Here is a 13,205-nt window from a genome sequence, read left to right as displayed (position 1 = left end):
GAGAGTTTCAGCTAAAATGCACTTAGCTTTAAACCTAGCATTTTAATGGTGATAGAAAAACAATACAGGTAATTTGTACAGAAACAGCTATGGTGTAACTATATTTTGTTATATTTTTTCCAATCTCTGCTTAGAATCTAGATTCGACAATTCACCTTTCTGGTGGTGCTTCCAGTTTCTCCGGCAGAGCTGCAGAAGAGTGCTCAGTGACTGGAGGCTCAACCTGTTGCTTCAGCTCATCTGTGATTCCAACAGGTTTTGCTGCAGGTTTAAATGATGGTGCTCCTGGACCAAGGGGCTCCAGATCAGAGGCAGGTACAGTGGGTTTGCTGACAGGTTTGCTGACGGGTTTGCTGACAGGTTTGCTCAAGTCGTCAAAGCTCTGCTGCTTTGGCACAACTTCTGTGAGAGAATCTGTAGGCCGGAACTGAGGTTCAGCTTGTGGGGGCTGATGCTGGTGAAGTGATGTCTGCTTCTCCAGAGGTGGCCGACTGAAGCTGGAGGACTCCCGTGCTAACAAGGGAGCTGCCTTGGTTGGGGTGGGTGTATATGGGGGCTCCTGCTCCTCACTAAGTGTCCCATCTAGCGGATACAACTCTTCATCCTCCTCAAAGCCCAATCCCTCTTCCTCCTCGTAGGGGTAATCCCCTTCCTCCCGCTCATACAAGTCACCATCCTCATCCTCATAAAGTGCACCTTCCTCTCCGCCATCTTTGACATAACTACCTTCGTCACTGTAGACTCCTTGGGGCTCATCATGGTCCCAGCCAGGTGACTCTTTACCATAGCTGACCGAGGAGTGGCATGAGTGGTAGGAGTCATTCTCATCATAGAACTCTCCGGAGCCACGGAAACTCTCACCATCCTCACTGAGCTGTGAGCTCCCACGGCTCAGCTCGCCTGATGAAGCATATCGACTGGACCCTGTGGGACTGCAGAGACAGTAGGGACATGTTAAATAAAAAGAGAGGAGATGCAGGAGTGAAGATAGGTTCCTATGGTTACATGGGAGAATGGTAACATTGACAAACACTTCTCTGTGTAGTATGGCTGCCAAATATTGCATTTCAGTTCAAATTACTTAAAATATTTAGTATTCAAATGCATTTAAACCCATAATTCTGTATTACGATTAGCACTATCAACTATTAGCAGTACTATTATACTTTCATATAATATAAACCACAAGTAAAATCTATGGCATAAACATGTTATGCAGGATACACGTATAATCAGCTCAACACTATGAATTCCTGTTTTCTATTTGCTTACTACAAATAGGAATAAACAATAGTTTCCTAGAGCGTACATGTTTTTTAAAATGTGAGAACAGAGTTGTCGTTTACTCTGACAGCCCTAGTGTGTATGCATGTTTATGTAGAAGGCCAGTGCAACATAATGCAAAAGAGAACTTAAAGTTAAAATGTAACACTACTTTACTAAGCTGTGAAGAAAGCAGATGTCAAAACTTAAATATAGCACAAAAGCTTAAGGTTTCAAATAGCTTTTCCTACCATTAGCAAGATAGCAAGATAACAAGACTGAAAGAGCAGTCATTAGTGATAACAGGTTCATTATCCATCCATCCATTATCAACCAAGTAAGACAAAGAGAGAGAAAGATAACATAAAAAAAAAAAAACAACACAAATTCACTCATAGAGTGCACTCCCACGGTCACAATTCAACAAAGCTCAAACTTTAACACGATTAAAAGACAAATGAAAGATAGAGAATGCTTATGTCTGCAAGACCCTCTCACCTATTAAGCCTACTCTGAAGCTAATCAAAACTCACTTTATTGCACTTTTGTTTGTTTTTCCTCACTCATGCACAATCATGAAGATATTTCCTTTTATGTTGTTCACCATGATCTAATGTTTCTTTCCTTCAGTATATTTTCTGAATTCCTGTAGAATCCAATGTCAGCCACTCTAAAAATACTCTGATAATATGCATCATCATATTCTCCTGTAAATAATATATCGAGCATCTAGAACCGATCCAGGGACCCAGCAGCTTTTTTTGCATTGTGTCTAATAATTTTGTCCCTCCCTCTGCCGAAGCAGGAATTGCAAAAGATCAGACTGACAAATGTAAATGGAAAGGATATTAACTGACAGCATTAACACCATATGAAATCTCATGTAGTTTGAATATAGACATTACATTCGATAATCAGCAGCAACTGAACGTAACTAGCTAACTTTTTTTTTTGCCATTCATATCTTTTTTAAGCCTGATGTGAAAACAAATGAAAGTGCAAATGAAAGCTAAGTGCTGACATAAGTGGTCTCTGGAAGTTCCATAATAAAAATGTATATACTGTAGCTTAAAATGGTATGAGAATTTCAATGCTAAACTATTACAAATCCAAAATAAAATTCTGATGTCAAAATCACAAAATCAAATTCAAAATCACAGTCTGAATTTTTTTTAAATGTAAATATAAACCATTCTAACATATTCTTACAGATTTTACTGACTAGGTCTTGCTGTGATATCCACGGATCACACTTCAAGGAGGAAAAACCGTCAGGGCATTTAGAAGGTGGCCAATTTTAAGGCACTGTACTGTTGAATGAAGAGAAAACCAGTAAACACTGAGGAGCAAATCCACTGATCTCTGACACGCCTTGCCTGCCACAGTCTAGCCAGCTGCCAGCTCTGAACATGGGCTTTTTAACTGCTCTGCAATTACTGTAGCTGAAGTTAGACATACTGAAATCACAGACTATTCTATCCCTGTCAGGCAAAAGACAAGCAAATAGCAGCCTATCAGAAGAACACGCATACCATTCTTCTTTACTGTGTGACACACTAAGCTGACCTGATACAACATGACAAACAACGGCTGAGAACCAGAAGAATTCAGTTAGACACATCAAAATAACCTCATGTTGCATCATTAAATACACAGCAGTCATGGCACAGAAGAGAAATACGACGAGAACAAAAGATACAGAAATATATATGTATATATAGTCAATATAGGTAATGCATGTAAAAGAAGAGGGTTGTGCGCATGCATGCAAACACAGCAAGGACCACAGGACCAGACATGTCCAAATCCACGACATCATCACAGCGGCATGGAATCACAGGCTGGAGCAGCAGGAGGAAAAGGAAGGTGGAGGTGAAGGAGCTACAGAGACCCACCTATCAGAGAGCGAGTGCCTACTGTCTAAGGAGTACTGGCGGCTGGTCCGCCTGCTCGAGCCGGAGGCCGAATCGAGATCACTGCGACCGTTGGTGGCGGAGTCTAAACTATCATAGCGTCTGGGAGGAGGGAAGGGGAGGGGACAAGGCAGGAAGAGGAGGAGCATAAGTCATGGCTTATTTGCATCTGGCCTTTAAAGGACAGCCATAGTAAAACCAACATGGTACAGTGTCCAACTCCAGGTGTTTGGTTCACCAGGCTGCATAAAAGACTCTTCACAAAAGCTTTAGAAAACATTCTGTAGCCATTTACAAATTAAAATATGTTACTGAAGGATTCATATACCTCTGTCTTATATAGAAATATGGATTACTCATGAAATCTTTATGCATCCCATCATTCAATGCAACACTAGTTTCCAAAACTGATATTGTTTTGGAAAAATTGGAGAAAAAGGCAGAAACATGAGTTAAGGGGACAGGCTTGAAGGTATCTCCAGTATTCAGGTCAGAGGAGGTGCTAGTGATGCTCGCCATCAAGCCTAGGTACACATTAAGTGCTTATCCAAGACCCCTGAATACTCAAAGGAAGTTCATAGAGATAATGTGAATGCATTGTCATATATAACAGTTTATTTACTGAATTCAAATAAATCTGAGGTTCCTGAATGAGGCAATTAAAATAAACTACAAACACACAGGGGCCATAGCACTATGTACCTCATAGCTCTTTGGTTATCGTAGTCATAGTCTTGCATGTCATCGTAGTGGGAGCCACGGTGCATATGGCGAATGGGGTACTGATGCATGGAGGCATTGGGCTGGGATGTGGTGTAAAAGGGAGGAGGGATGCTGTTGCTCGTCTCACTTCGGTAATCGCTGTCTCTATCATCCACTGCACTGTCTGGATCATCATCTGGAAGCATGAAGTAATGATATAAAAACACTGACAGCAGACAGGAAAGTTATATATATTGTACATGAACATTTGGCTACAGTGTCCTGTGGTGAATTTTTTTAAATAGAAACATTACATTTTGTAACTTAAGGAGTAGTTTGTAATTTTTGGCAACAATTTAAATCATGACTTTTAAAGAAAAGTATCAGTGCGGAGCCACATTTAATTGTTCTCCTGGAATAGCAAGTTGGGATTAAAATCCAAGAAAAGAAATGAATGCTGCTTACTTTGTTGGTCTCCCCATAGACTCCAGTTACCTACAACAAAAAAGAGGAAATCAGCTACAGATAGATCACGAGGTGTTGATCAGTTTATTCGGGGAATCATAAAGGCCAGATGTGACAAGGGCATAAACTGAGGGTGAGGATGACACTAAATGTGATTAGGGTATTATGATAGCATCTACTTTACCCATTAACTATATAGCCAGAGGAGCTATTCTCACCTCGCCTCCCCTTTAATGCACACTTAATTGTTAACAGTAAAGCTGTCTGTATTTTCTGCACCTTCTACCTTTTAGGCTCTCACTCACTCACTCTCACTCATTTTCTACCGCTTATCCGAACTACCTCGGGTCATGGGGAGCCTGTGCCTATCTCAGGCGTCATTGGGCATCAAGGCAGGATACACCCTGGATGGAGTGCCAACCCATCACAGGGCACACACACACTCTCATTCACTCACGCAATCACACACTACGGACAATTTTCCAGAGATGCCAATCAACCTACCATGCATGTCTTTGGACTGGGGAGAAAACCGGAGTACCCGGAGAAAACCCCCGAGGCACGGGGAGAACATGCAAACTCCACACACACAAAGCAGAGGCGGGAATCGAACCCCCAACCCTGGAGGTGTGAGGTGAATGTGCTAACCACTAAGCCACCGTGCCCCCACCTTTTAGGCTGTTTATTAAATATTGTGAAATGTGTGTCTGAGCCTGTGTGTGTATGTATGGCAGCAATTACTGTACGAGTGTGGTGTATCTACTTACAGCATTGTGTTGATGGCACAGGAAGTGGTCTCTCATGCTCCTCCTGATATGAATACTGCATAAAAATAAACAACACAATAAATACAAGAGCCTAATAGCTAGTAATAACAAAATAGCTTTTAACTTCCCTTACATCAGCAGATACACATGAGAAGGAGAAAGGTAATAAAGACACTTCTTTCTTGATGACCGAGTGACAATTTCTCTTAATTAAAAGCTGCTCTGGCCTTCTGGCCCAAAAGTCTGGAGATGGATGAGAAAACTCACATCTTGGTCCCTCATGGCATTTAGCTGCTCCAGTTTTTTGGCCCAGTAGCGAGCCTCCTCCTCTGGAATGTCTGAAATGAATGATGAGATTTTAACAGCTAGTAGTTCTGGGGCATGCCACAGAGTGAAGTCACCTAGGCTTCCTATTAAATACACAATATATCAGACTGCAGTGCTCACTTTACCTAAAGGCAACTCAAATCGCGTATCCAGAAGCACACGGTGGAAAGTTGGATCTTTGGTACCACAGATCTCATTTTCCGCCATGATGACGTCTGAGTCTAAAGTCATCCATTGCCCTGGCCCTTCCTGTCAAACAGGAAATTAAAAAGACAGCATTATGATATTTGATCGTTGCCAGTGTGTGATGAAGAAAAGGAGTATATTCTTTTTTATACCATTAATATGTTATTGAAGGAAGGCTATTTAATTCTCTATTTAATACCTTCTAAGAATATAATTTTAGACAATGTAATGTTTTTTTTAACATTATACATATGTGAATGTACTAGGTATCATGTATAACACTGGATGTCTCTCATATCATGATATCATGAACTATATCTAAAAAATATATTTAAAATTAAAAAAAAATTTAATTGTAGGTTCATTTAAAAAAAAAATTATAAATTGATTTGCATTTTGAATGAAATAAACCCCCTTGTTGACCCCTTTGCAAAACATGACATAGTACTGTACTTGGTGGCAAAATCCTTGTTGGCAATCACAGAGGTCAGACGTTTCTTGTAGTTGGCCACTAGGTTTGCACACATCTCAGGAGGGATTTTGTCCCACTCCTCTTTGCAGATCCTCTAAAAGTCACAAAGGTTTCAAGGCTGATGTTTGGCAACTCGAACCTTCAGCTTCCTCCATATATTTTCTTTGGGATTAAGAGCTGGAGACTGGCTTGGCCACTCCAGGACCTTAATCCCATAGAAAATATGTGGAGGGAGCTGAAGGTTCGAGTTGCCAAACGTCAGCCTCAAAAGCTTTATGACTTCTTCTTGAGCCACTCCTTGTTGCCTTGGCCATGTGTTTTGGGTCACTGTCATGCTGCAACACCCATCCACTACCCATTTTTCATGTCCTGGCTGAGGGAAGGAGGTTATCTTGATGGTGTGAAGTTGTCCGGTTTCCCCAAAAAAACACCCTCCTCCACTCAAACACGTCAAGTTGAGTTGATGCCAAAGAGCTTGATGTTGGTCTCATCTGACTACAACACTTTGACACAGTTCTCCTCTGAATCATTCAGATGTTCAGTGGCAAACTTCAGACAGGCCTGTACATGTGCTTTCTTGAGCAGGGGGACCATGTGGCGCCGAAGGGTGTTGGTCCTTCACCGCGTAGTGTGTTACATGGGAGGATTTCTCTCTTAAACCTGTCTACGACCTGTATAAAAGACACCTGGGAGCCAGAAATCTTGCTGATTTATAGGAGATTAAACACAGTTATTTTACACATTAAAATGCAAATCAATTTATAACCTTTTTAAAATGCATGTTTTTGGATTTTTTTGTTGTTGTTGTTGTTATCCTGTTAAAAAAAAAACGACCATTAAAATTATAGACCGATCGTTTCTTGTCAGTGGGAAAACATACAAAATCAGCAGGGGGTCAAATCATTTTTTTTCTCACTGTATTTAATGTTTTTCATTTTATTTGACAGAGTCTAAAATGTATTGAAAGCCAGCTGGCCAGATTCTGCATGTATAGGCCTACAGAGGGTGAGTATTACTGCAGGCTGTCGGATGCGAACATGCCATCTGTGCCATACCTCATTGGATTGCCGAATGCTGCTTAGAGGGATCCACAGCGTGCCCACCATGGTGTCCCAGATCAAGCCTTTGTTCCAGACCTCCACAGTCAGGCCCAGATCCAGCCTGTTAATCTCACTAGGAATGAAAGAGGTGGAACGAAAGAGACTTTCAAAACAGCAACTACAAAAATGACACTGGAAATGTCACGATTTGCCATGACAGTTTAATGTAAGACCCTTGATATTAAATAATTTGAGGTGAACATTTACATACATCATAATTAAAGAACATAGATTTTTTCTATACTTTCCCTTTGAAAGATTATCATTACCATCTGCATTATGACTCTAAGTTCCTCTCCACAGGAAGGAAATCACTGCATCTAATCCTTATAATAGCTTTGAAATGAGTACCAATCACTGTGTTTGTGACTTTAGGGCAAATCCTTCGGAACGTTGACTGGAGCCAAATTAAACACAGACAGATATATAAGTCACTTAAAGAGACACAGAGTTTGGAAAATCTGCAAATCAGTGTAGTACAACACTAAGAAGCAGAGCAACACTTCTCTTTATATATTTGTTTATACCTACATACACACACACATATGTGAGGAAAAAGCCAATATGCAGCAAGGAGGAGGGTAAGTGAACGATACACCTTGTTAACAGGCAATTTCAGTAGAGTCAGGTCAAGTGCTTGTCACTGAAAGTTATTCTGTAATTGCTGTTCAGCACCTTTTTCATATAAAATTCAATGTGAGGTGTCATGAAAACATTCCTGATCGTAACATGATGATCAAGGTTGAAACATTATGAACAACAGGGTCTGTGATGAAGAGGAAATCACTTGGCCTTTTTGCCCTGTTTGGACCCCTGAAAACGTGGAGAGCGTGAGAGCGGCTGCTGAAACATAATCTATGATGCCTGTTCTTCCTTGCTGTGTATTGGCTGTTTGAAAAACATTTCCTCTGCCATACGCTAAAAATGAATGTACAAATGTTTAAGTAGAACTCAAAAGTGTCTGTTCAAAAATCAGGAATTATTGCCAGCAACACTAGGTAACATCTTTGCACATAAGACTGAGGCCATTAAGGAAATGTGTGTATGCCACCACTTAGGGAACTCCAGATATTTCTGAGAAAATAATAAAAAATTAAAAAGCTCCTGATAGCATTTAGACAGGTAAGTGTAAAAAAATTAAAGAATAAACTGCTGTGAAAGCTAATGTTTTGTGCAAGCCCATAGAGAGAAACAAAATCATCATGATTATCTAAATAGCTCCCTAGTAAAATCACTAGAATTACTTCAGCCAAGTCTCTTGCGCTTTACATTGTGAGAAATGCATAAGTTCTTCTTACAACATAAAATCCTGTTCCCAACATGGCTGACTGCCTCGCACAGCAATGGTGGTGCTCTTCACGTTCTGCACCTTAAGTGTCACATAGGTGTTGAATTTCTCTGGAAAGCGCACACACACACACGCACACGCACACGCACACACACAAACACACGTATTGAACACTGCTGTACTGCAAGATAAATGAAACCTAATGAGTATGAAAATGGACAGCAAGTATTATTGAGTAAAGATTGTTGACCTACCTTGTGGTCCATCTAGCTTTGCTTTTTTCACTGTAACAAAGGAAAAAATAACAAATTACATAAATTACTACTGTACCTACAGAATATATTGGACAAGTGTGAAAATACAAGTGCAGATGCTGGAGCTTGTAAAAAACATTTGTGCATCATTTATTTATTCAAGGGTAAAAGGTAGGTACACATGGAGACTCTTCTCTAATCTGGAATTTAAGTGGTCGAATGAACTTCCCTAAGACATGTAAAAACCTACCTCTTCCTGAAATATTAAAACTGTTTGTTTAAAAGAAATTGTGCTGTGTTTCCTCCCAACAGAGTTTTAGACTCATGGTATCTGTGAACTAGTGAACCAGTATAGAGAGAGTGCAAAGTACTGTTGTACGTCACTCTAGATGAGGGTGTCTGCCAAATACCATAAATATAGATTTATGTAAAATACATATTTTTGTAGAAGTCTTTCAGGAATTATTTAGTCAATGGCATTTATATATATATACATATACGTATATATATATATATATATATATATATATATATATATATATATATATATATATATATATATATATATATATATATATATATACCATAAAATCTAAAATAAATGAAATCTAAAATATAATAAAAAAATGTATAATAATAAAAATATAAAAATAAGCCATATAAAAACTGACAGATATTGAGGCTCACAGAAGGTGGCAGAACACTCCTATCATTTATGCTTTGGGGATTTTGGAAGAACTGTTTTTTAAAGGCAACCCGACATCACTATACTTATTCATAATTCATATAAAACCATGTAACATGGATGGCAAGCTTCAGTAAAGATGGCATTAAAATTCAAAGCTCTCCTGTTAATCCCTACACCCACCGTTCCCTTTGAAATCTACAGTGAAAAAAACACACTCATTAATCTTTAATGTTTAATTGTATGATGGCTCATACAAACAACTTTTGGATTTCTCCTTATGGGTTTGGTTATTACACCAAATATTGATTTTTGAACTTTTCCTAAGTTAAAACATTAGTATTGATGAATATGAGCTTGTTTTCTTTACATTATTTGAGACCAGATGCCATTTTCTGTAAATACGGTAAATGCTTAAAATGACTATGTTTATTTGGAATTTGGAAGAATTGTTTTACTGTAAAATGAAACAAAAATGTTAATTTTACTCAAACACATACCTATAAATAGTAAAAGCAGAGAAAGGTTGCGGTTGTCTATTAATTTTGACCAATGACCAATAGAGAGAATGAGTTTATGAAGCTTATTCATGAGTTTGGATGAAGATGGCTAGTAGCCTATAAAACCACTTGCATGGATACTTCTACCTCGAATAATTAAAAGCCTTGTGTTATGAGGGTGTCATATGCTGAAGACTAGATCTGATTGCACAATGCCATTCTTACATAAATGTGTAGACATAAGATAAAAGTCATTTAATGTTCCTATAGACCAGTGACTAGAAAGAAAATTGAACATAAAGCATCTTATTAAAATGCTGGTCCACCACGAGATACAAAGTCAGGTTCAATGTACCTTGGAACAGATTCTACAAGTTTTACTACCACACACAGTTCCCTTCTTATGTAGCTTCCATGTATATAAACTCTCTCTCCATCTCTTCCACATGAGCTCTATTTAATCTCTCAGTGCCTTCGAGTGCTGTATCCCCACTACTAAAAATAGCTGCTGTAGTGTGACAGAGAGCTGATATCTGCTTCCAAAACTAAAAACAACAAAACAACAATATTAAAACATCTTTTGATTGAAGGCCTGGTTTTGATGTGTTTAAACCCAATTCTTTACCAATGAAGAGGAAAATCCAAACACAAATTATTTCTGGGTTTAAATGTTGAAAAATACTGACAATCCTGTTTAAACAGAAAGTCATGCTGCTTTGAAAATAGAAAATGCAAAAAAAAAAAAAAAACATATTTCTACTATATATAATTATAGTAGAAATCAATGAGCCTGCTTGGGTAAAGGGTGAAAAGGTGTGAAATTTGGCTCTGCCTCACAAAAACAGAAAGCTGAGAACTAATGAATATGGTCTGAATAAGCTTCATAATATGGAACACATATAATTGCATTGATTTAATTCCTCGAAGCCTTTGATGAACTGGAACATATCATACCAGTAAAGAAAGTTGTGTATGATCTGTTTAGTCTTGTAACTAAATACTACATTTTTGCTGAAGACTCAGTTCTTGCTTATTGAATCATAACAGAAGGGTATAAAGAATTCATGAGAATAAGAATGCAGCATATCGGTCATTCGCTCTAATATATACATATATTAACAACTAACTGAAACGTTTAAGCAAAATTGAGTCATTAACACAGTGACACTCTGTGCCAACCTTTATATTTTATCATTGTTTCCCTTCTTAAGAAGAGTGAAAGACTTAAAAAATAAGTGTAATAAAGGAAAAAGAAAAATATAATGGATATGATTATTAACAAATAGAAAAAACAAAATCATCCAACTGAGAACAGACAAGCTTTAGTACAGTGCATCTGCTCAGGTTACTAAAGCAATTGCCAGGAATCTCTCCAGCCTCTTTGACACTCGCCCACACACGCATGCAGTCGCACTTGGACGGCAGTGATGGAAACTCGGCCTAATTCATTACGGACTGGTGGCAGACTGGTAGGTGTGCATGCAAATGGGACAAAGGTTGTAAAGAACTCTCAGCCTGGTCATTTATAATGAACTCAGGCCACTACAGTGCATGTGAGGGCAGAGAAGAAATATGTCAGGAAAACTTTGGAAAGCCACAGTCAAATAAATAGCCTAAACTAAATGACAGACTTAAGTCAGTACCAAAGTCATACATAGTACATCAGTCCTGGAGAGAAAGGTGTTAAATTTGCTGATTTCAAATGTGCAAGTTTCTGTCATTTTTATGTTTTTATCAGTGTTCCTCAATCATGAACTACCTTCTTCCTGAATGTGTGGGCAGTATAGCATTTTCAAAAAGATTATAAACCAGTACTTACAATCACAATGTTTACTTTTGCTTTGCTGTGCCAGATAGAGATGAACTACATATAAGTTCACATACTTTTTTTGACAACAACAAATCTTCTGTCTTTCTGAAGGGCCTTAACTGAATGTGGGGGTGTGCATGAGCTCATGTATAGGAAAGGGCAGTTAGCGCTCTCCTGCAAGTGTATTTAGCTTCCCTATGATATTACATGAGATTTGGAGGCTTAAAGAAAGCGCATGCTAACCCTCCCTGGTAAATAACTATTATGTAACAGAAGAGAATTGTCTAGTGGGGGAAATGGAAATGTCTAATTTGGGTTAAAATTTGGTGTAAAATTTAGTGGAAAAGGAACTGCAAATAGATTTGTATGTGTAATGCACAATAGCAGCCCAATACTCTTAAAAAAAGTGTATTGTATGTAAGGAAAAAAGTGGTGGGATGTTCTTTTATAGGAAAGTAATCAGCGGCAGTGGTTGTGATATGGTAAGAATGTTTTTAAAGAAGCACATTTTCTCCATTTATAGTTATATCTCTATAAAACAAGTAAGATATTATCACTTTTATAAGCGTATTTTTTTTTCTGTCTCATGAATCTACTGAGAAATCAGAAAGTGTAAAGCATTAACAGGGAATGGCTTTACCAGTTATAGCTGACACTGGAGACTCTTTCCAAAGAAAAAAGTCACTAAATTTCTCCTTACTAAAAGTTTTACATATCAAGAATTATACAATTTCAAAAATCTGTTTCTGTGAGGTATTTGATGTATATCTCTGTTAAATGTAACTATAGAAAAGACAACATATTATAACAATTTGCTTTGAGAGCATGGTGGTGTCATTTAATTAATACAACAGCTACTTCACTAATTTGAGTGGTTTAATAGCTTTCCAATAGTGGATATATTTCCTATAACCAGACTGGTATATTTCACTGTGTGTATTACTCCATTCACCTGTAATTAGCAAATCATCAGCAAACATGGCAAATGATGCATTTTAGGAATATAACTCTAAACTTAAAATATGGAAGCTAAGTCAGTTGAAGAAAATAATTAAGAAGGGACACTAATGTCACATGTGAATGTACAAATCAGTGTGATAGAGCAAGCCAGTTTATGTATAATATAGTGATTATGATTCTTCTGTATCTATTTCATTTGGCCATGTTGTGTCCAAAATGTCACTTTGTATTAATTTTAGCTTAAAGTACTGTTGTATAAAAGCAATATCACATTCACAATCATGTGGTCATGCTAAATAGAGCTATTCAGTTTAACTACAGACTTGCTTGTGTGAAGAAATTGTTGCAATATTAATTTTTTCACAATTCTAATTTATTATTTAGTTATTTTCCTGTTCTAACTCAGACAGGTCATCTCAGTGCAAATGCTATCTCTGTATTAGCAACATTAAACCAGATATGTGTAAAGGAAAACATTCAGCATTTATGAGGTACCAGATAGTGCAAATTTCA

The 13,205-nt window shown here is 37.9% G+C and overlaps 1 protein-coding gene across 1 annotated transcript in view; it reads right to left on the bottom strand.

Moving 5' to 3' along the window:
- Positions 1-13,205, bottom strand: part of unc13a (unc-13 homolog A (C. elegans)) — a 39,416-nt gene that overhangs the window by 24,954 nt on the left and 1,257 nt on the right. The window contains exons 2-10 of the mRNA XM_060880614.1: positions 8,738-8,767; positions 8,494-8,593; positions 7,151-7,268; positions 5,563-5,686; positions 5,378-5,448; positions 5,111-5,165; positions 4,344-4,373; positions 3,879-4,074; positions 156-932 (exon numbers count right to left, since the gene is read on the bottom strand). Of these exons, the coding sequence (XP_060736597.1) occupies positions 156-932; positions 3,879-4,074; positions 4,344-4,373; positions 5,111-5,165; positions 5,378-5,448; positions 5,563-5,686; positions 7,151-7,268; positions 8,494-8,593; positions 8,738-8,767 (1,501 nt within the window). The remainder of the gene's footprint in view (positions 1-155; positions 933-3,878; positions 4,075-4,343; positions 4,374-5,110; positions 5,166-5,377; positions 5,449-5,562; positions 5,687-7,150; positions 7,269-8,493; positions 8,594-8,737; positions 8,768-13,205) is intronic.

This window comes from Tachysurus vachellii, chromosome 1 (genome assembly GCF_030014155.1).
Source record: "Tachysurus vachellii isolate PV-2020 chromosome 1, HZAU_Pvac_v1, whole genome shotgun sequence".
NCBI lineage: Eukaryota > Metazoa > Chordata > Actinopteri > Siluriformes > Bagridae > Tachysurus > Tachysurus vachellii.
This window is presented reverse-complemented; position numbering and strand designations above follow the sequence as displayed.